At 42.0% G+C, this 23,033-nt stretch overlaps 1 protein-coding gene across 6 annotated transcripts; it reads right to left on the bottom strand.

Moving 5' to 3' along the window:
- Positions 1 to 1,147: 1,147 nt before the first annotated feature.
- PRPSAP2 (phosphoribosyl pyrophosphate synthetase associated protein 2) lies at positions 1,148 to 22,801 on the bottom strand. Of its 6 annotated transcripts, XM_052772571.1 has the most exons (14): positions 21,639 to 22,801; positions 20,458 to 20,573; positions 18,426 to 18,476; positions 14,619 to 14,738; positions 13,870 to 14,020; positions 12,656 to 12,708; positions 12,465 to 12,531; positions 11,281 to 11,453; positions 10,193 to 10,308; positions 6,598 to 6,653; positions 4,059 to 4,207; positions 3,224 to 3,294; positions 2,354 to 2,500; positions 1,148 to 1,842 (listed from the first exon to the last, which is right to left on the bottom strand). In XM_052772571.1, exons 5-14 carry the CDS (start codon positions 13,986 to 13,988, stop codon positions 1,684 to 1,686), a joined length of 1,110 nt encoding a protein of 369 aa, XP_052628531.1. In that variant the 5' UTR covers positions 13,989 to 14,020; positions 14,619 to 14,738; positions 18,426 to 18,476; positions 20,458 to 20,573; positions 21,639 to 22,801; the 3' UTR covers positions 1,148 to 1,683. The 6 variants fall into 6 exon arrangements, with proteins under 6 accessions (XP_052628531.1, XP_052628529.1, XP_052628528.1 ...); XM_052772569.1 differs by lacking the exon at positions 20,458 to 20,573; XM_052772568.1 differs by lacking the exons at positions 18,426 to 18,476; positions 20,458 to 20,573; positions 21,639 to 22,801 and adding an exon at positions 17,217 to 17,345.
- Positions 22,802 to 23,033: the final 232 nt, after the last annotated feature.

Below are 23,033 nucleotides of genomic sequence, written 5' to 3' on the forward strand. Positions count from 1 at the left end.
TCTCTGGACAGGACCACAAAAATCAAACAGAATAATCTTATGAAAAATAAGCTCACAGAATGAAGAACAGCATTATCTGAACAGAAACATGAAGTTGCTTAAATAAAATCACCATCCCACTTGCTGAATGTACCAACAAGACCAAGTACTGTAAATCTTTTTGCAATATCTAGGTCTTCTAGTCACAGGCCTCCATTGTGCCCAGTGCTGTAGCAAGACAGACAAGGGAAGGAAAAAAAAAAACTGGTTTTATCCTTAAAAGCCAATGAACCTTCCAAAGCCCTTGGAAGTTTGTCTCGAGCAGAGAGAAATGGTGTCAACAACGGTTAATTTTCACTTCTGGTTTTGAACATGCCTAAAGTTTTATACTCATTTGTAGGACATTCTGATGGTGAGAGATTAGACCAAACCACCCCTAAATGCTCATTAATTCCACCACCATTTTGTCTGCAACAGGTCAGGAACTTCAAGTCTCCGAGACTGGAAGCTCAGCACGGCAGCTAGCCGGCCATTCCACCCACATGTACCCAAGTACGGTTGGGAAAACAAACCTGAACAAGTTAGGCTCTGCACTATGGCCATATTTTTTAGTACATCCATGCATTCAGGCCATGCTAGAAACTTCTGAAAAAACAGTTTACCTGTGATGAGCTGATTTGTATTTTACCAGCTGGAACCTCTGCCCGCCCCCAGTATTCCCAAGTCCCTGTTGTTCCTTGACATCCAGCCATAGACTCAGCTCCCTCCCACATTCCCTGAAGCAAAGCAGCACACTGGAAGTGTGCCGTTAACTGCCAAATTACAGCTAATCTAAAAACCTTTGATAGCACCTGCAACCAGATGGTGAAAGGTTGTATTTTGCGTGTTACAAGACTGCTCAGCAGAAGACAGGTTGAAAAATGACAACAAGTGTCAGTATTAGGGAAAAGCAGCCTCTCCTCCTCCTATGCAGGTGTTTGGCTACAACAACAAGCAAAACGCACGCTACTCCCCTTACTGCCAAGAAGCCTGAATCCTGTTCGTATTCCAAAGTAACACGTTGGCATAAAAGAATCAATTCTCCTCTTGATTTCTTTCAGTAACATAATACCTACAAATCATTTTTAAGTGGACACACTTTAGAAGACAAGTTACTAGTACATGAACATTTTTAGAAAGCTCACACAAAACAAGTCTTTATTCTTTGTTGCAGAAAATAAATACAGGTGCATATTTCATATGCTTTTCTATAAAAGCACTCCTACAAAATCACTTAACTGCATACAACAGTACAACCTTTTTGGCTTTTAAAATGCAAATATTATACAGTCACTTCATTTTATTATCTTTTAAAGCACTTGTAGCAAGCAGCTTTGGAAAAGGAATGCTTAATTTAGAAGCCAAATTCTTGCCTCAAGTGTTTTCTGGGTTTTTTTCCATCATGTATATAGTGCAACTAACCTAAAAGCAACTAGAACAGTTTTTTTTAAAATGTTTATTCCCCACCCACCCCCAAAAAAACCAACCCTGCAAAGGAAAAAAAAAAAAAAAAAAAAGCTCTTAAAAACTGTTCTACCTTGATACTTAAACCAAGAGAAAACAAAAAGTGGCTCAATAGAAATATTAAGGTAAGCATGATGCTTCACAGCTCATTATCTGTTTGCTTCCAGTTTGGCCCGGGGTGTTTCTTTAAAATAAGAAGCATTAATCATCCAGTCCTATATTTCTGAAAAGGTACGACATTGACTCCCCATTATGGATCCTGCGAATGGCTTCCGAGAGGATCATGCTGATATCCACAGTCTTGATTTTAGGGCACTGGAGTTTTTGTATTTCATGTGGAATTGTGTTTGTAACAACCACCTACAGAAAGAAAAAAATCATCAGAAAGACGTTAACTCCATTACGTTTTCCACCTCCCATATTAGAACTGCGAAAGGGAATGTCCACCCACCAGACCTTTGCTGATGAAAATAAGATTTTACATTACTGTCAGGGTCAAAATCTTAGGAAGAGCCATGCATTGCTACAGGATTGCATGTATCCATGGATACTAAAGGCACTGTCCTTCCTTCCTTTCATTCTGCCATGCAGGTCCAAAGTAAGGTACGAAAATATCCCCCGCACTGAAGGGAAAAGTCCGCTAATACTGCCAGTCCATCATCTCACTAATTCCCTAGTTTCCCATTGCTATAGTTTAAGGAGGCTTAGATGCTAATATTCTAGCACACATGTCCATGGTAAGAAAGCCTGAACCCAGAAACCTCCCAGCTAAATTCTTAATGCCAGTATATTTTAATAATCAAATCAGGAGAAAACTGCTTGCTTAAAAAGCCCAAAATCATTGGATCAGAAATTCAGAATCCATGCTTACTTCATCGATTGCAGATTCCTCTATCAGCCTGGGAGCGTCTGAAGATAAGAGGCCGTGTGTGGCCATTACAAAGATCTTGTAAGCCCCCCTTTCCTTGAGGGTCTCGGCTGCAGCAAGAAAGCTGTCAACGTCATCTATGATGTCATCCTGTCAAAATAAGATTGAGTCAGTGAAGCAGTGAAGATTCACCATGTCCTCAGACAGATCAACACAGCACGCCCAGATTGACATTACATCTTCTTCAAGTATAACAGTTTACAGCCAACACAAACCGGCCATTTTTATTGATGCTGTTCTTCAGACACCTGAGCTAGATGGTGAGGGCCAAAGAACAGAAAAGCAGAGTGTCCAAAACTACTGCAACATCAAGGGGCAGAGGGATTGCTCCATGAGGGGAAGAGGGAAAAGCCCAGACAACTGACATTCATTCAAAAACCAAACTAACAGGAAATTGGCCTTTCCCATGACAAGCCCAGAGATTACACTCTGCTTCAGAGAAACCGTAAGACAGCATCATCTCTACTTCACTGGCATTTCTAAACTCACAGAACAGAAACATGGTGATTTTCCCCTAATCTGATGTATAAGCACCACCTGAAACTCCTCACCTTCAGGCAAGCACTTGAACAGAGATTTATCTGGCCTGTTCATAGAAACAAGGTCCAAATGCTGCTTTTCAGCATGGATCTCTTCATAGTTCACATGGTCACCTTCAGTAAATGTGGAGAATACTGCCTCATGGTGTAAGTGCAGTATCAAAAGTCCACCATCAACCAAAGTTTAGTTGCTGATACAGCAGAATATCTACTTGATTTCTGCAACTTTAACATGTTTAATATAATTTATCAGAAGTGATGGCATCTTACTTACCACGATAATAGCTATTCTTCCTCCTACATCTCCAACAACTGTGATGGGTGGTTTTTCCTTGGGAATCAGCACTAATTAATGGCAATTTTTTTTAGATGGGTAGGAAGGAGAAAGAAAGAGAAAAGCTTATACAATTTACTTCAAGTGTGGAAATGTCTGCTTTGCATGGGTCACCACTGTTATAGAGAGAAATGCAGCAACAACTATTTCAACCATTACTGGGGAAAACACAGCAGGATTTTAATACATAGATGATTTTTTTAAGCTTAGCCAAAGCATTAACTACATTCATTTACACCCAAATTCTTAACCGATTCAATTAATGCTTAATTTTAGTACAGAGAATAGAGTGGCTTGCAGACACAACCAGTTCAATCACCCTACTGAGATCCAAGCTAGGTTTACGCAATGAAGTCTTGCTCGTGCAGCTATAGATCACATCCACATTCAGCAAGGTTACTCTGTCAAGGCCCATGACGTTACACAGCTACGCACAAAACCAGTGTCAGCTCAACTTATTAGCTCTGTGTCCCAGAAAAACTCCAACAGGAAAAATAAATCGCAAAAAAGCCGGGCCTCTCTGCCAGCGGCTCTTCTGACTACCAGTAATGACACAGCCCCTCCCCTACATAGGGCACAGACCTCACATACAGCCTCGCACTAAAACCATGGAGAAAGAGCATCAAAAAGGAATCTTTTTTCTCCCTACTAAGAAAGAAGTAATCTTCTTTCCCCCTAAAGAACCACTCCTCTTTGATGGTCCATCACAGCCAGCCCCATTCCCCAAACCCACAAAAAACGATAGGTGAACACTTTTACACACAAACTTACTTACTGGGTATCTCCAAACTGGGATGAATAGCAGCTACATTTTTGGCTGTAGGTGGTGAGTGTCGACCATCCACCATGTCAGACTCAGCATCTTGAGCTTCCCCATGAATCACAGCAATTCCCAACCGTAAGCGCTCAGCAAATGACTGTGCCCTGCAGGGAAAGGGTTAAAAAAACAGAAATACATTAAATTTAAAATTATTTACATACATACAATCCTAATCTGTTTCCACTTTATTTCTAACATTTCAGAGGAAAAATGGAATGATCCTAAAATTTTAGGAAAACTCATAGAAGGAAGCCCTTGCCCCTTAGTATCTTGTTTTCACCAGGCTTGTGAGAGTCAGAATAACCTTGCAAGTACCAATACTGGCCTTGAAGCAACAGGATAAATGCTGCAAGTCACATAATTCTGATTACTCCCTTCTGTTTTGCCCAACAGTCAAAAAAACATTTCCTTGCCTTCAGCATTCTTGAGATCCCACGCTTTAGCAGGTCTCATCTAACCAACCAAGAATAGCCTAGATGTCTGGATTGTCTACATTTAATAGGAAAAAAATATCCACATGAAAACAGAAAACAAGTGTTCACCTATTTATTTTTAGCAAGATATGCACTAAATAAAGACAATATTCCTGACCTTCTGACACATAACCTTAGATATCCTACAGAAAAGAGAATCCAGATGATCATTTTGCCTGACAAACCACACTTCAAAAGTTAAACAGCCCAGATTTTTACAAGCTTACAAAAAGCTCCTTCACCATGCAATATTTTTTCAAGTAAAATTAGAAATTTATGTAAAGAAGTATAAGGTTAGCTGGGGGAGTGGGGAAAGCAGAGAGTCAGGAAAATAGGAATTTCACAGACAGTGCTTGTATCCCAGATACTGGAAGCAGCAAGTGAAAATTAGCAGATTCCTCCTACACTACCTTGCATACCCAAGAGTTCGGTATCTAGCCTAAACCCATGATCTAGTATCCTTCTGGTGAAAGTGAGCCTGGCAAGTCAAGAGTGAGTCACTTTGTTCTAACATTAGCATCTAAGACCTGTGGCCTGAATCACCTCCTTTACGCTTAAGCCTTGTTTCACTATCCAAACAACTCAAAGTCCAGAGAATAATTTGCCCATCGTGATGCTCAGTTAATTAAAAACTGAAAAGAATCTTCTGCCCTGTGGTTATCATACAGTGAGGATATTTTTTCAAGTGGTTAACTACAAATAAATTATGATTTCAAACATATTTATCTTAAGAGTTATGACTTAGAAGGCGTAATCCTATCAACAAAATCATAGTAATTACTCTAAAATGCAACATTAAACTGAATAAAGTTCAAAGTAACAGTAAAATGAGTTATTCATTTTCCAGTGAGCTCAGAAACCACAGAAACATTCTCAACTTCATCCAGTGAAGGTTCTCTTTCACAGTAAGCATTCATCTGAAAAGTGTTTTCCTTGATTAGGCTGACACATTCAATCACCCTTTTCCAAATACAATGTACCTCCCCAAATACTGCTCTTAAATGCTCACGTGTACATATGAAGAAGCTAAACAATACAGCTCTGGGGTCCTCTCCTACACAGATCGGTTACCTGTGCAACTTATCTGTCTGATCAGTTAAAGGTATGTGTAGACTACTTGCTGGCATGCACAATTACTTGACGAGCATGAAAACAAATGCCTGCCTACACCCAAGAGGGAACACTGACACCAAGTAAAAGAAACAGTCAAAGACAAGCAAATGTAAAATAACTCGCCAAAACAAAAGAAATCACATAAAAATTACTCCTGGAAAACAAAGATGACGAAAGTTGTTCCCCTCACTACACTTCTACAAACTAAAGTATTTCTGATTTGCTGTATAAAATAACAAAAACCTTTCCTACAAAGAGTATCATGATTCCTTGGCATGAAAGTCTAGATAACTTTTCAACAAACTATTGGCTTGTCACCACAGCAAATACAGTATCTCTTAAACCATTGTCCAACTCTTACACCACCTGCTGAGAGCAGTGTAATTCCAAAGAGTTTAGGAATAGTCAACCAAAAATCTTCATGGGTTAAGAACAGTTGTTCAGCCAACAAGGACTTCACAATCAAAATCATCTCAAACGTCAAATCGTGTTTCACCATACTAGACGGTAAGCCATCTGTATTCAGGATCTGATTAACCATTTTCTAAGTTATGACCATGTTAAGCAATTACTCTGGATTAATAGTGTTATACTTCCAGCCATTTTAATTAATTTACAGCAGGAAATTTATAATGAAAATGCACACAAATATAATACGATTAAACACCTTCTTTATCCTAAGCACTGTACTAACCTACCTCATCCTTTCATTTGTTTGTTTTTTACTCTCCTTAGATTTATTATGATTATAGCAATGATGTAAAAACTACACATCTGACAAAGTAGAATTGGGAGGGATCTGAAGGCTGCATCTTCCAATTATTGGATATCTGTCCTTCACTTGATCCTAAGAACAAAATCACAGTAGAGATTTCCTGCTCTAACGCAAGAGAGCAGATCTTACCCACCTCTTTGCAGACGCAGGTGATTTGGCCACAATTACAGCATTCCTGTAGTCTGGTATCTGTAGTAAATAACAGATAGCAATGTCTACTTCATATCTTCAGACAAATTTTAACTCAGTAAGAATCAGAGAACTTTATTTTGCCAGAAGAATTTTAAGCATCGAACATCTTACCTAACATAAGAAAGCAACCTCAAGAATCCATGGTACATGATCAAAGTTCACAGCTCAGTAAAAACAGGTATTTAGAAAATTCAGATATTAACTTAAAACTGTACCTTTCATAAACACCATGTTACATTACAGATTACACAAAAGGAACCGCTTTAGAAGAACACCAGGGCTACATGGACAAGTGTTAAAAGAAACAGGAAACCATGAAAATTAAAGTTTCCTGTTCAACTTAATTTGTCTTGTGCATGCATACAGCAGTCTTTAATCACTTGAAAACATAGCATTTTATCTACTTCCTATTGTTTTTCAGTGTACACCAAAAAAAGTAACACCTCTCCGTCTCTCCATCACATCATACTGACTCTTCATATGGACGATCAAAAGGGATAAAAATTCCACATTCACTGCACTGATCCTGGAGTCACAGTCTAATATTGCTGCAAACTGTCTTCTACGCAGATCAGCACTAGAGGATGCAAATGCCAACAGCAGCCAAGTGTATGGCCAAGAAGTCTGGGCTTCATTTCAAGGTCTGATGGGTACTTCAGTCAGTCTTCACAAGCACAGTATACTCCAAAGTTTGCTGCCACTGCCCTGCCCCACTCTCATACTGGCCTTTCACTCCCGACTCCTCCTCTTCATTTAGCCAGCATTTTATTTTAGTCCCCATCTCTCCAAAGTTTCTTATCCTCGTCGCCATTTTCCCTACAAACAGCAACTCCACATTAGACTTGTCCTTCTCTATCCATAACTTCTTGAGCATTCCACCATTCGCACTTCCAGCCCTCCTTTCCGACAGCAATCTATGCTCCCTCTAATATCTGATCTTACCCCCTTCCTTGCAAACTCAGCATTTTCCTTCACTGTGCTGCCCTGGGACGATCTGTCTGCCACAGAGAGCAGCATACAGAGAACCTGTCCTTCCATCAGTTGCTGTAACAATAGTTCACAGCCACTTTCAGCTGCAACAGCTAGCAAAGTCCTACAGAGCAGATTCAATCCTCAGAATCCCAGTGTTCAGGGACAGAAGACACTTTACTAAATACGTGCAAATTGATCTGTTACAGTTGTAATTTCACAAATTCGGAGGGGATGATACCCTGACATCCAGTTCATTGCCTTGCTGTCAGATGTCAAATACCAATTCCAGAGCATAGAAATACTTGGGTTTTTTCCAAACACAAGCAAGGTAAGTTCTTCTATAATCTTATCCTCAAACATACAACCACACTGGCTGAATATTTCCAAAAGCACTCTAGCTGGGAAAGGCATGGGAAAGAAAAAATTAAGTTCTGAATTTGGGCACGGGCCTAACCAACTGAAAACAAGAGCTTTCCTGAGGACTTGTCAGGCAACATTAATAATCCACAATGCTACTAACTCCACCTATAATACTGGGAATTCAGCATGTTCTGTCCTTTATAAACACTTAGTTATACAACAGGCTGCAAAGATTAACATGATGGAAGGTATGGACAAGGCAGGGCCTGCCACTTGACATAATAAAGGCTTTGATCTTGTTCAGACATCATTGCCTCATTTTTCCCCTGCCAAATTATCAAATTTGTTCTCAGCTCTTTAAAAATGAAGTCAGAAAGCCAGAAATGTCATCCAAAACATAGTAAGTCATCAACAACAACTCGTAACAAAGAGCTACGTCACTCTAAGATTAACATGTACGCATAGGAAAGAGAAGACACTGAGTATTGAACATTTGCTAAGCATACAAAGGAAAATCACCAAATTATTTCTATACCACATTAATTTCACTGATTGGACTGTCTTCATCCCAGAACACCAAGTAATTCTCTCCACACCTATGCATAAATTCCCAACAGGGGACAACTACAAGCCCTCATCCTCTTAACTTTCAGTTAAATGCTTTTTAAGTGACCTCCATTCTTATCAAGATCGGCTCTATTTCATGCTACTCAATACACCCCATCACAACTCCCATTTGAAACATTTTTCATGCTTTCATTCACGATGCAGGATATCTGGCAAGCTGCTGCCACCATGAACTTGAGATGAATACTAAATTCTTCCTGAGCAGCACTGGATGAAACTTTTAAGAAAAGATACTATAAATGACCTGGCTGGTGAAGGTACTTGCCAATATAGATCCCATGTGATCAGACACATTCAGTCAACTCTAGTTTTAGCAAGTCATCTCATGGACAAGCAGAGGAATGAAGAAATGAAAAACTGAAAGTATCTTTTAAAACCTCTCTACACATACTTCAGCAGATCTCGACAAACATTCATTTGTTAGACTGCACAGCAGTGCCAGACTGAAAGCTGCAACAATTCTTTGTAAACCATCAAGAGCTCATGTATCAAAATGTGCTTCAAGACTAAACCAGGAACATGATGTTATCGACCATAATCCATACATTCAAGCAACATATAAAGGCATAACTTGTGTCTGCATATTTGGTTTTCCACTTTTTTCTCCTTTTTTTAACTTATGAAGTGCTTACGATGTGCAATGCTTCTTCCCTGGTATACAAGATGAAGGACCATGGCAAAGCCAGCCCGGAATTTTGTTCTAACATCCTCTTTGACTCTAGTACCAAATCAACTGATCACGACAGATTCAAATGGTAACTGATTCCCCAAACAGATTTTAACACTGTCATAACAAAATCGCGTCAGTTTGGGTTTTGGTTTGGTTTTTTTTTTAAATTGAGGCATTCATATCTGTATAAAAAGAAATAGTTGGATTCAAAAGTAAGAGTGAGCTAAACCTTTCCTCTGACCAGGAAGAAAGCATTTGCTTTATTCCAAATTATAATTAGTCAGAGGCATACTATGCATCTTATACCTACAATTATCATTTGCACAATTTGTATGTATGAATCTACCAGGAGCACTTCTCAAAGCACTTGTAAGATGGAGAAATGGACGCAAAGAACATCAGAAGTTAAGCCCCTCAAGTCAAGGCATGCTGAACAAACAGCAGGTGAAGATTTCCACACAAGAAGTCATCTGTTCTTACTTTCAGAGTAGAATCAATAGGCTCTCTCACTTAACCTCCAAAGTGTTTTCATAACACGATATAAATTACACCTACACAAGCAGTCCATCCTATAAATGTCAAGGAAACTAGAAATAGGAAAGGAAGAGTGCATATCAAGTGCAAGAAGATCCTCTTTTTTTTAAATACTAGTTAGTGGAATATATCTAAGACAGAACAGTATCTCTGCATGGATAAGAAAACACCAGCTCTTCATGAAAGCAAAACTTAACCCTGTGGGGAAGAAAAGAACCAACCGCCTCAACACCATTCCTTGCCCCAACATGACCTTTCCCCCTTTAAAATTCTGTTTGAAGATTTAGTCTTTTCAGAGGAATTTGCTTCAGAAGCCTTGAGACACGACAAAAAATAATTTAAAAAAGCAATGGTAATGGCAGGCATTCCTCACCTCTTCTTGGATGTACTGTAGTAAAAATGGAGACGCTCTCAAGTTATCAACCGGAATATTGAAGAAGCCCTGTATTTCCTTCTGATGTAAATCCATGGTAATAAGATGAGTTAGTCCTTTTAAAAAAAAAATAACAATAAAAAGACATACAGAGAAGCACATCAAGAAAAGTAAGAGAGAACAACAGACACACTCTTTATTTCTCTAGTAAGTTTCACTGAAGTTTGTCCAGAACAAAATCTCTAAGCTGCATTAGAACAAGAATACTATACTCAGTGAAAGTGCATAGCATATTAACTATGTCCCTCTTAAGTACACCGGCATTATCATGTTTCGAGATTTCCACAGTGTCCTTTTTAAAAGAACCTCAGAACACTCTACATAATTGACTCAGTACTGCCACACTGAGGCAGGTAAGATTTTTCTCAACAGATGACAAAATGGAAGCACTAATAAGACAAATTGTCCTATGCCCCATAGCAAGACCCCAGCACAGCTAATGTTAGAGTACTGAACTCCTGAAAAATCGGCCCAAATTCTAATCATCAAAACATTTCTCTCAAAATAAGAAACCAGATCACACTGTGTTCATTGTAACTGCCCATTTTTCCCAGGGACAGGAGCAAAACGAAAGGAGCAGAAAAGGCTCTTATTGAAGGGTGTGAAAATGAATAATCTCATTATCCCACATCATCTCAAATGTAAAGGACAGACACAAAGCGTATTCATCCAACAGGTAAAAAACAGGCTAGAAATGACAAAGCACTACTGTTCGAGAGTGTTAGAAAGGCAAAGAACAGTATTATGAGAGAGAGATATCATGGCCCAAAGCAGCAGAGTCCAGCAGACTCATATTGCCAGCTCAATAGGACACAATGTAAAATGGCTGTTACAGGCTTGGGTTTTTTATGAACTCATCATTTGGAAACATTTCTAACTACATTCTCCTTCCTATATGGGTTTTAAATTCACAAAAAAAATAGCAGTTATTTTTAAAGAGTCCCAACTTGTGCACAGACCTCTAAACCTGAAACCTGACAGCAGGAGCCCCCATTGCCCTGATTATTTCATACAACCTGCATTCTTACCAGCTTTGCACATCATCGAAGCCAGTAGTTTAGAAACAATGGAGCCCCTTTTCCTCATCTTGCACTGTTTGCTGTACGGGAAGTAAGGAATCACTCCAATAATGCTTTTGGCACAGGAGGTTTTACAAGCATACACCATGATCAGGAGTTCCATGATCGTAGTATTCACATCCCTGGAACGAGAAGCATCTAGTTCTGTATCTCATGCATAAAAATCCCATATTCAACACAAAATTTATACCCACTCCAGGGATTTCACTCCAATGCAGTGGAAAGTATGGTGACTGAGCAATCTTCACTAAGAATCCAGCTGTGCACCTCAGGACGGCAAGTGCCCTGGACCCAACATTTTAATTCTTCACTAGAATTGCACTTCATTATTTTTTTCACTTGGCTATTTTGGGAAATTCAGCAGTTTTTGTTATACCATTTCCAGGCTTTTAGTAATACAGCATGTTGCTGTACCAAAGCAGCCCATAATTTATCTCCAACATCTCCTTCTATTCTGCACAAACCGAAATATATGTATATTTTTTGATATAGATAAGCTTTTTTTTAAAAAGAAGTTTCAGGCTTTACGACATATTCCTCTATGCTAAATATTTAACAATTACCATCTATTTTCTGCCCTAAATGAAAATATTGAGAGGGTATCTTTTTAGATGAGAAATGGTCATCAGCTAAGAGACCTACTATTTCTGTTGTCATTAAAAAAAAAGGTCTCAGCATTTGTAAAGTTCTTTTCACATTAAAAAAAAAAAAAGTTGTTTTCTGAATCACGGGACCCATTGCCTAGGAAATGCTCCTCCTACATTTAGAACTTTGTAATGGTGCTGGAGACAGGGTAGCTGAAAAGGGAAGAATTTAAAGAAAATGACATAAGCAAAAGAACGCACTTAGCGAAAGAATGCAGAGACCCAGCGAAAAGTTTCATTGACATATTCACTGAAAATTAAAATAACAGAGGTTAGCTTATACTGAAGTCTTCTTTATGCACATATCAAGAAAACCCCCAAAACAGTAACAACAAAAAAAAAAAACACAAAGAGAAGCCTCTATCTAGTTAATCTAAGCTTATTATAGTGTATCATACACATAAAATGCAAAGAAAAATTAAAACAGAAGCATTCCTATGGACAATCGATGTCAAAACGCTAGCACAGTGTCTTTAAACAGTTACTCACTTTGAAACTGTTTGGATGATAAATACATCCTTTCCTCTCACAGACTCCTGAATCTGCACTCTTGTTTCTGCCAAGAAGAGAAATATGTAATATTTGCAATAGCAAAACTCAGCAGAGTCTACGAAAAGGGTAGCCAATATATGCACATCATAGTTAGGTTAAGTTTCCAGTTTTGCCAATTAAATGCTCACCTCTGTTTGGCTCTTGATAAACCTGAACCTTCCCCATCTCAACGCCTAAGCGCCTGCAGGAGCAGAAAAAAGAGAAGTAGAAGTCAATATGGGGAAAAGAAGGGCAAAACAAATGCGAAACCATACAACGCAATAGTTACTGAAAAGGCTATATTTCATAGGAGAAAACCAAGAAAAGAAAATCCCAAACCATAAAACCAGTAATTATAGTGGAAATCTCTTAACAAAGCATCTACAATTTCCAGAAGCTGCACTGCGGGCTAAGCTAAACTAATTTTCAAGTCAAGCTCAGACAAACAAGCAGTGGAAAGAAAATAATGCTTGATTACTAAATCACGTAACAATTTCTCATTTTTCATATATATTTCTATATACATTCTATATATGTTGCCATATATATATGTATATACACACGGCAACATACATATGCACAATGCTTAAAACACGACTTTAAAATCATTCTCTATAGAAAAAATGTCAATGTAGAGTAAATAGGAAATACTAGTGAGCTCTATTCGATGAATAACGAAGACTATTGTCTGCTATAGTTACTCCACTTCAGTATTAGCAGAACCTCATCACTAGAAAAAGGAAACAACCAAGTATGCTACGCACTTATGCCCAAGTCCTTGCCATGCATAACTTGAGTTCCTTTGCACTCTCCTTTCTCCTCCTATCTGTACCTAACTTTGGGCACATAAGCCTCAGGAAGAAATCCATCATGTGCAATACTCCTGGTAATGTTGTGCATCCCAGTACCATTATAGTAGCACGGTAAAAATTTACTTAAGTCATAAAAGTTCCGCTGAAGCTATTTGTGCATTTAAAGCTAAAGAAACGTTGCCATCTAAAATATACAGCGAGCGGGACGAACGCAGCTTTGCTGCCTAAGAAAACTCCACTACAAGGAGAGTAAGAAAATTATAAAAACTTCTGCCATGACTATTTAACACTATCCAAACATTAATTTTCCCATGTGTTCTCTGTAACCTACTGCAGCCAATCACAACCTGCCACTGAACAATTTAAACACAAGTTATTTTGTTACTGATCTGTTGAAATACACTGTGTAATGCAGTGCACTAGATGTTCTTGCAAACCCTGGCCGTTTTCCAACGTAACTTTCCCTAAACAGAGAAAGCAGTCTTTACTAAAATAAGTCCCATCATAGTAAGATCAAGATCCTAAGCTGCCCTGCAGGAAATTTTACTTACTCAGCAATCCTCTTTGATAGTTCCATGCATGACGAATTGGAATTAGCTGAAAACAGCACCAGTCCACCCTTGGTTATATTCATGATGGCCCCAATTTCAGTTGATGGCACACAAAACATCAAACCTAAGTTGTTTTTCCACTTCTAAAAGACTGCAAGAGATCAAAGGTCTGTTAAGGCCGCAACATTAAAAACAAAAAAGAAACAAATTTTTTCTGTTTAGAAAGTGAGAGTTTCCCATAAGCCTGTATTTTCTAGCATTCTTAATATTTGTTATCACCACTTCAATAGTACCAGGAATATACCCTTACAGAATGTTGTGACCCACAAGCCATACCATTTACTGACCTAGCTCAGCATACCTAACTAGAAGGCACAAAGAAGGGGAGTTCAGCCTGCCTTGCCTTCCTTCTCCTGCCCCCAAGCTTTACATACCCTCCAGCAGAATGCTTCCTTGGAGGCCTCCAAAGATACCCCCAGACAACCTCCTAACTTCAACAGGTTTTTTCTTGGTTTTTTTTTTTCTTTTTTTAAATGTTTTCCTCAGGCTATCATCTAGTAATACAGATTCTCTTTTCCATCAGCTTGTCGTGAGCAACGTTTATTGACTTTTTCAAGATCACAAAGCCAGCGGGAGGTAGAACTGAGCTAAACAGAGCTCTTGGGTTCTGGCTCTGCTAAATTAGCTAGAAGAGTCTATTTCCATAGGTGCATATCTTTCCATCACTTGGCAAAAAATCATAAACTTACAAATAAGGATGAAAGGTAAGGAAGAGTTCAATAAAGCTGGTAGCTGTAAATAATGACCTCTTGCACAATGCATCCACTTGGTGAAGCAGTTGTTATCATTCTTTGATACTAATATTTCTCCTGTGAAAACAGGAGAAAAATATCAAGAGGAAATCAATACAATTTTTTTTTCCAAATAAAGGCACAAACCACTAATCCCAATGAGGATTTGATGGGATTCCATCTCGACACTTTTTATTCTTCTTTGTAACATCACATTCTCATGACTTCTTCTACTATAACATTTTGTTCAAATAAAAGAAAATAAATAAATAAATAAATCACACTGACCAGCAGCCACTGATAGACCAAAGTAGCATTCAACTCAAAAAGTCCTAGGCTACTGCACTTCACTTCTGCTGTATAAATAGTCCAATCCTTCATCATCCATTTCAGCATTATGCAGGGGACTAAAAATATCAAATACAAGTGGCATAATTCAAAACAAAACAAAAGTAAATAGAAGTTAGGATAAATTAATAACTTCTTTCCTGGCAAACATCTCCCTGCTGAGAAACATAATTATCTAAGAGCCACACATAAGCTGTTCCAAAAAACTGATAGTGTATCAACTATTAAGTACTCCAAAACAGCACCTAGAAGAAAAACAACAGTTTTCATCTTACAGGAACAGCTGGCTAACTCTATAAAGAAACTCATTCAGCCCACCTTTAGAACTAGACATACTCCTGCTCAGTTTGACCTCGCCACAGAAACTGTACCTGATTTATTCTCAGTTAAAAGCCAAAGTCAAGTCAGGAACTTCCTAACAACAAATTTCTTCATGAAGCATCTATGCTACGCTCAATTGCTGTGAATGAAAACCTGCCTGTCATCAAAACTTCCAAACTGTGCAGAAAGAGAGCACAAATGGCAACAACTTCAGCAACAGAATTTGAACACCTAGATGTTTTGGCTCTACTAGAACCTGGTGCTCCCCCATATACCACCAAAGCAAGACCCCACCCCTTTCAGCCTTTGCTTTCAGATGAGAAGGTAAAAAAAAAAAAAAAATCATCGTAGAAGGCAGTATGGTTACAGACATCCAGTCTCAAGCTCAACTATATCCCTATAACCCTCCCCAACTAAGTACCCAACAATTTAAGGGGAAACCTATTTCTTAGCTAGTGTTTCTTCCTTTGTTCTGCTGTACACTTACTCTCTGTAACTCCCAGCTGTCAACTAAGGGCCATCATCCATCAAATATTCATAACGGTGTTAAAGATACATCTTAAATCCAACAAAGTGAGCATGTACTAGAAATGCTTTTAGGTCTCAAACACCACCTGAAAGCACCCTGCTTGTGTGATTAGATGGGAACAACATAGAGACAACTTTCAATGTTACTAAAAACAGTCACATGGTGTTTTGAAGACACAGTTTTTTCCAATTGTGTTACCTTCTTTGATCCATGGATTAGGGAAATGAGGAGTTAAGAGATCTGCTGAAGACAAGAGTTGTTGGTTCCCGATTATTGTTCAGGGTGCATTTTACACCATGGTGAAATATTGACACATTCACAAGCAACACTGAACATAGCTCTTCACATAACAATAGGTCAAGGACTTTCTTGGGGATGTACTTCAACAGCAACAAGTGGCCTACAGTGTGCATGGGTGGGGAAGTTGCATTTGTAGAGTAATATTGATGTATCAACCTTGAAACAGGTGTTGGGATGACAGAAAGCTCACAAAACTTTATTAGATGTGTAAAGACATGACTGCACAAGGGTACATGGGACTATAACTCTCTGGCTTGAGGTGGACAAATCTTCCAAGCCTGCATTAAATTTGGGAGAACACACGCACCACAGAGTAGGCTGCAGGCCACAAACTCCTACCCTTTCTTTTGGGCTGCACACAATTACACAGAGACGCCATGATGAACACAACAATTACTGGACTGGGTACACATGACACCCTACTCCCACTGGCTTTACACCTCCATGAACTGAGCATGTCCACACAGAAAGCAAGAGAGGCAGGAATAACTGTATGGGATAACCATGGTGCTAAAGAATTGATCCTCACGGGCTGGAGGGCAACTGAACCCTCTCATCCATCTCCCCACGGGGAATTTCCCCGGCCCAGAAGGGCCTTCCACACTAACCTGTCCCCCTGGGCTAGACGGCAGAGGGTAGACCCTTCCACCCCACACCTCCCTACAAGTCCTTCAGCTGCTCCAGGTGGGTTACACACGCCCTGGGAGGGGAAGCCCGCCCAGGCACCCCAGGGTACCTGAGGATCCCTTCCCTCCTCCCAGGGGAGAGGCCTGGGCACGCCGCAGCCCCCAGCGTGGGAGCGAGCACACCGCTCCCCTTCACCTGTGGAGCTGGCGGACGGCGAGGAGCCCCCGGCAGCCCAGGAAAGGGGCCGCCCAGGAGAGGGCCCCCCCCCCCCACAGGGCCCCTGAGGGGAGGGCGACAAAGCCCGTTCCTCAGGCGGCGGAACCCCGTGTGGGGAAGGGGAGAGAGCGCTGGGGAAGGGGGATGTCCTGCCCTCACACAGCCGGCTGAAGTGGGCTGAGCGGGCGGGCGTGCCCCTTTCCTGAAGGCCTTACCTGCCGGCTCCGGCCCCCCGGCCCCGGGAGAAGGCAGCCCGGCCGGAGGGGAGGGGGAGAGGCAGAGGCAGCGGCGGAGCTCAGCCCCTCCGGTTGTCCGCTTGCAAGATGGCGGCCCCGCGCGAGGGAGGGAGGGAGGGAGGGAGGGAGGGGGGAGGGAGGGCGCGCGAGGGGCGGGCACGAGGCGACGCCCTCCCCGCCCCCCCCCCCCCCCGAGCCTTCCCGCCACGGCCTCGCGGCGCGGCTGAGGGGAGTCGCCGCCGGCGCCATCTTACCCCGTTGCCCCCGCGATGCTGGCGGGGGGGACCCGGAGGAATGGGATACTGTAGGGACCCCAATACCAAGGCCGGATTTCAGCTTCCCCCCCCCAATAAAGAAAGAGCACGATGGGTGGGTAATGTTCCCCGCCAGGGTGGTGAGAGCCCCGATGAAAAGTCCATACGGCATAAACCAGCAGATCTCCACAAGGTGCCGGGTTTCGGAGCTGCCACACCTGCATCCCTGTCAGAGGGATGGCCGACCGCCACGCTGCTCTGGGTACTGCCACCACAGCTGTGGGCCCTCGCCATCCCCGCTGGGCACCGGGGTGCTGGCTGGCCTTTGTTATCAGACCCAGCGGTGTTTCTAGAGGAGGAAGATTTTCTGGAAAATAGATTAAGAAACAAATCAGTGGTCTCTCAGTTCCCTTATACTGTCTAGAGCATACACAATTTGTCCAGAGTCCCCTGACAGTGCCCTCCTTGCAACATAAATAGGTTAAACTGGCTGAAGACGCATTTGACATCAGCAACAAGACGCTGATTTTAGTCACCCTGTTTAAAAGCCCAGCTTTATCACTAGACAGCACCCATGACAGAAGTTGTGTCCTTTCACTGCTTTGACTAAGTTACAGTCAGCCTGCAGAGACACAGGAGGATAAAGCTCTTGCCAGTGCTCCCCTCTCTAAATAAAAAAAAAAAAAAAAGCACCATGTTTTCCCACTAGCTGGGTAGCTAGAAGCTGTTTTAAATTACACTTTTCAGTATGCCCAAGATGAACAGCATTTTATGGATCAGAATTTTACTGTTTAGTGTAAAGGTACAAATCAGATCCTTTCTGCTGCAGCTTTTCCTCACAAAAGGCAATTGAACTTAATTGTTCCTGGACTGCAGGATGCATTAGAGCAAGGCCTTGAGCACCCCAGCAGATAACCTCTGGTACTGGCCTTACCATGAAAGAGGAAGAAAAGCCACAGCTGCCAGGACTGCTCACCAAACGTGCCTGTAAAAGGACAACATTTAGATTTATATTTTCAAACTGCAGTTTCTGCCATTACGAGATGCATTTTCCATTTTAAATATTCACGGGCCAGTGTTTCCCCGTATTTCACAACATTTGCTTATTGCTTCACATGTTCCAAGGCTTCATCAGTTGTCTCCTTTTTTGCTTTTTCAACAGACTCAGAGCTAGGGAAGGAGAGCAATTTAACCTGGAGCCACTGAGCAGCTGCCAGATGCAGAGCACTCCACTTGCAGCACTCACACAAAGCGAAGGCATCTGTTTGAAATATGTGAGCAGAGAGGCCATAAGCCTCTTTGAACCCTCAGAGATGCAGCAGTGATCCTCCGCCTTTCCTAGAATCTCTTCTTAAGAATTACACTTAAGTGTAAGACAATAGACCTCTCCTAACATCTCGCCACCCCCACTGTTCTCAGTCTGTATTTTTCTGCTTACAGGCTGGTGCTTCCACAGTTGATTCAGGGTCGTTGACCCTAGTAGGGTCTTTTTTTGTTTTGTTTTGGAGCTTTTGGGGCAAAGGGGAAGGGGGTTTTGAGCATTTTGTTAGCCTTTTCACAGAGCAGCAGAGATTTCTCTCTTAGCATCACTCTTCATCACAGGACTTCACCACATGCTGGCATGGCAGAGCAGTTTAAGGCAGGACAGCTAGAAACAACACATGGTGAAGCACTGACCCATAATGCAATTAGCAGCCTTCCCCAGAAGCATTTTTCAATACCCTAGGGCACCCAGAATTTGCTGACTATTTGATTTATGCTGCCCCAAATTCCTGACATTGCTTAAGCAAACCACAGGCCCAGGAACTAAAATATTCTGTCTTCTGATCCTTTTTATAAGGCTGCTGCCTTTGTTTTCTCAGAGCAAATCAATTTCTTTCCCACCTCTGTTTTTCTCGTCAGGAATGTGAATTTAAATCTCAGCTCCCAAGGGAGAGGGATTTGTTAATTTTACAATATGTTATCCCAATGCTAGGAGTTTAACAAATAGTTGCTCCAAGATGAGCACCTGGATTTTATTTCATTTATAATGATTCAATTAGCAGTCATCTAAGGAATTCTGAAAATCTCCTGGGTGTGAATATACTGGCTCACAGAGATTTGTTGTTCTTAATCCAGATGGAACCCTGGCAAGCAGAGATGTGCAAAAAAACCCCCACACCTAGTCCAGCCAGGGTGAAGGGCACTGCTCATCCAGTGCTTGGCTGGACGACAGCCTGCATCCATCACCTGAGAGAAGACAAATGCTACTGTCATCCAATCTCCTGAGCTCCATCCATCACTGCTCAGCCAGGTTGGCTTTTTTGTTTTGTTTTAGGGTTTTGTTTGTTTGTTTTTAAAAAAAGGTAGATGTTAAAACTCACCTACCAAACCACCTGACAATTATCAGGCATGGTACACCAAAGAAACATTTTGATTTGATCCTAATGGAGCCCTCTGAATAGGTTTGGTCTCCCCTAACGAGAGAGAGAGAGAGAGGTCCTACGAGGCATCCTGAAAACATCCTCTACCCTACTCAGCCCCTCTGAGCCTGCTGGGAGGTTCTGCAGCACACAGGCACTTCCACACTCAAGGCCACCACCTCCCTCCTCCCCTGCCTTCAGCTTTACTGCCTTGGGAGAGACTGTCTGATTTCCAGAAGATGCTGGCTTGGATATTACCCAGCTAGGGAGGCAGAACTCAAAGCAGCTATAAATGTATTTCCAAATCAAGGGAGGGAGGAGTAATTTTATAATTTCTTGGGAGTGATCTGGAAAATAGCATTCCCCACATCTGGGAACCCAAAGTGCCTTAAAAAAGGCCCCAGAGCAGAAAATACATCGATGTGAAAGGCTATGTGAGTAGATAGCACTTTCTTATTGTTTTATCAAATATTAGTGCCTGGCTATCTGCAGGAAATAGGCACCAACTCATTGTGTTACAGTCCTGTTCCTCCTGAGTCACAAAGCTTTGACTGAAAGACTCACCAAGTTCAGTTTGTTTTCCTGTTTCTAACCGTGCTCTCAGTTCCGTGTCAGTCTGCAATGACTAACAGATCTGCTGCATCAGCTTCAGCACAGGCACAGGGTTATCTCCAACCAGCCTTCAAACAAAGAGGCGAGAGGCTTGTTGGAATACCCAGCGTTTAACAGGTCACTGCACAGACAAATGTCTCAAGCTGGATGAGAGGGCGAGGGTTGGAACAAACACTGCCCTGAAACAAGAACCGGCAGTAACGCCTTTTGCTTTGTTTGTTCGCAGATTCTCTTTGCTTTGCGGTGTTTGTGTGCAGTTCTGACCTGCAAAGTCTGCATAACATCCAGTTAACATCTATCACCTTCTGTTTACAGATGTGGTTTGCCCTTTGATTTGCCTTTAGACAAAAGCAGTTGAACTGGACAGTGAAATCATGTCATTTTAGGGAACATGAACAGCTACAAAGTTAGTGCCAAACACTAGTTAGTGCCCTGTTCCTCTCTGTCCTGCCTACTGGGTCCTAGCGTGACTTGCCATTTACTGAACTAAGCTACAGCTCCTCTACAAACAGAGAGTGCGCATGCATCGTGCCCTGTACAGGCATTTAGTGAACATACAGGAAGGGCTTGAGTTAGTCACTGGTCACTACAGAGCAAGCTTGCAAATTAAAGCAGAATTTCAGTACAGGAGAACAAATCCTGTGCTTTGCATACACAGCTGCACAGAGATATACTGGGGGGTGTAAAGAAAGATTTGTTACCAACCCTGCCCCGTACAGCTAAGCACAAGCTGGGAAAAGTGCAGGGGAGGAGCAAAGTGCAACCAGCAAAGAGCACCCTGTTCCCTTCCCAGTTCGGTGCCGATCAGGCCTGACCCTGGATCGGCAATAGCAGGTTAACTCCCATGCTGGGTGGGACCCTCACCCAGCTGCTACGCCAAGAAAGGCTGAGGAGACCTGGGTAGTAAGGCTTGGCCTGCACCACTTACTAACACTATGACCAGTATCTCTCCTTCACAGAGAAGCCTTTTACCAGTACCAGTCCTCTTAACTTGCCATATTGTTTCCTGCCTGACTTCAGCAAGCTCTGGAAGAGGTTCTGCTGTCAGACCTCCATGCATGTCTTTTGCTTTACCTTATCTAACAAATTGATTCCCCAAGCTTAAGAGTGGGACACTTAAAAATTTTACTCACCAGGAAAGTTTCACCAGAGGAAAGGCATAGGGACTTCTAGGTTTCACAGAGGCTTTTATTATCTCATTAAGTTCTCCTTAATGAGAACTTCCTCACCTGCTGCAGTCTCCCTCTCATTCATTTGCACCCACCATCACGCTGATGGTACTTTCAAGGCTGTCTTAGCTCCCACCCCTTCCTCCCTCTTTCCTCTTAACTATTCTGAGCCCAGTTTCTATTTCCATGCTCTCATCCAGGTCCCAAGGAGAAAATACCTTCTCCTCTTGAGCTACTGCTTGCCACGTCCTCCTTGGCTGGTTTCCTCCCTTATATCTCTGCATCTTCTCCCAGCTCCAGAGTCACCTGCTGTACTCCTCCAAAGCAAGGCAGCGAGAGCTCTTGTTGAGATCCCTGACTTATGTGCTTGCTAAAACAGTGTAGAACTGCCAGGCATAGCAATAATCCACAGCTGTTGAGGACCTACTCTGTGCTGCAATGCACCCCAGGCTTTAACTCCTTGAGATTCTTGATGCATCCTCATCTAATATCCTGTCTTCATTACAGAATCAGCTGTGTCACAAGACCCAGTTACACCATGGTTGTCCCTCAGCATGCGTAAACCACCACAGTTATTTTCTCTTGCACTAAAGATATAAGAACATCTTACCATCCTGCTAGACCCTAGTCTGACCAAAACTGTAACACTGATGCAGTGCCACTTAGGCCTGTGATTGAATCAAGACAGGACACAAGCAGGCTGTAATTTGGATTCTGTCAATTCTCTTTTCAGCATACAGAGGTCAGTCATCCCTCACCCAATATGGCCCCATGACATAATTCTTCCCATCTACACCAGCTAGTGAAGTATCACTGTCCCTTGCTACCTTCCTTGGAGGGCAGCTCTGGACCACAGCTTGAGCCAGTGCAGTTTCTGCACTCAGAAGGCACAGCCTGTGACAAATCCTCTAGCCAAAAATCACCTGCCAAGTCTTTCTGAGCTCTTCACCAAGATGTTTTGGTGATTCTGTATTTACCTTGCCCAACACCAAATTATTAGTGACCTCATCAGACTGCTCACCCTGGTCTGCTAATTCATACCAAACTCTCTGACTATCAAAACTTGCTTATTCTCTCAGCTAAGGCTCCCCCCTGCGCAGCCTGAACCCCGCACGCCCCAATGGCTCGCTCTGCCCGTCCCAGCCCGCCTGTTTGTATGAGCGGGGCTGTCGGATCGGCCCCTCCACGGGACCAATGAGGGCCTCATGCCAGCAGGGCAGCAGGTTCAGCATCTTTCTCAATGACTGCAAATACTGGGGGGTTCAGGCTGTTCCACCCACCCGATCGCATCTGAAAGAGCCTTGAGAGCAAAGCTGCGTCAGAGGGGGGCACAGCTGCCAAAAGAGTCATTCAACTTCT

This window comes from Harpia harpyja, chromosome 21 (genome assembly GCF_026419915.1).
Source record: "Harpia harpyja isolate bHarHar1 chromosome 21, bHarHar1 primary haplotype, whole genome shotgun sequence".
Classification (NCBI taxonomy): domain Eukaryota; kingdom Metazoa; phylum Chordata; class Aves; order Accipitriformes; family Accipitridae; genus Harpia; species Harpia harpyja.

What these genes read in the sequence shown, in the direction of transcription:
- PRPSAP2 (XM_052772569.1), bottom strand. Translation starts at nt 13,988, where the DNA reads ATGTTTTGTGTGCCATCAACTGAAATTGGGGCCATCATGAATATAACC. An exon ending in TTATCAAGAGCCAAACAGAG is followed by an intron (nt 12,532 to 12,655) that starts GTGAGCATTTAA and finishes TCTTCTTGGCAG; the next exon opens with AAACAAGAGTGCAGATTCAG. An exon ending in TACAGTACATCCAAGAAGAG is followed by an intron (nt 6,654 to 10,192) that starts GTGAGGAATGCC and finishes TATTTACTACAG; the next exon opens with ATACCAGACTACAGGAATGC.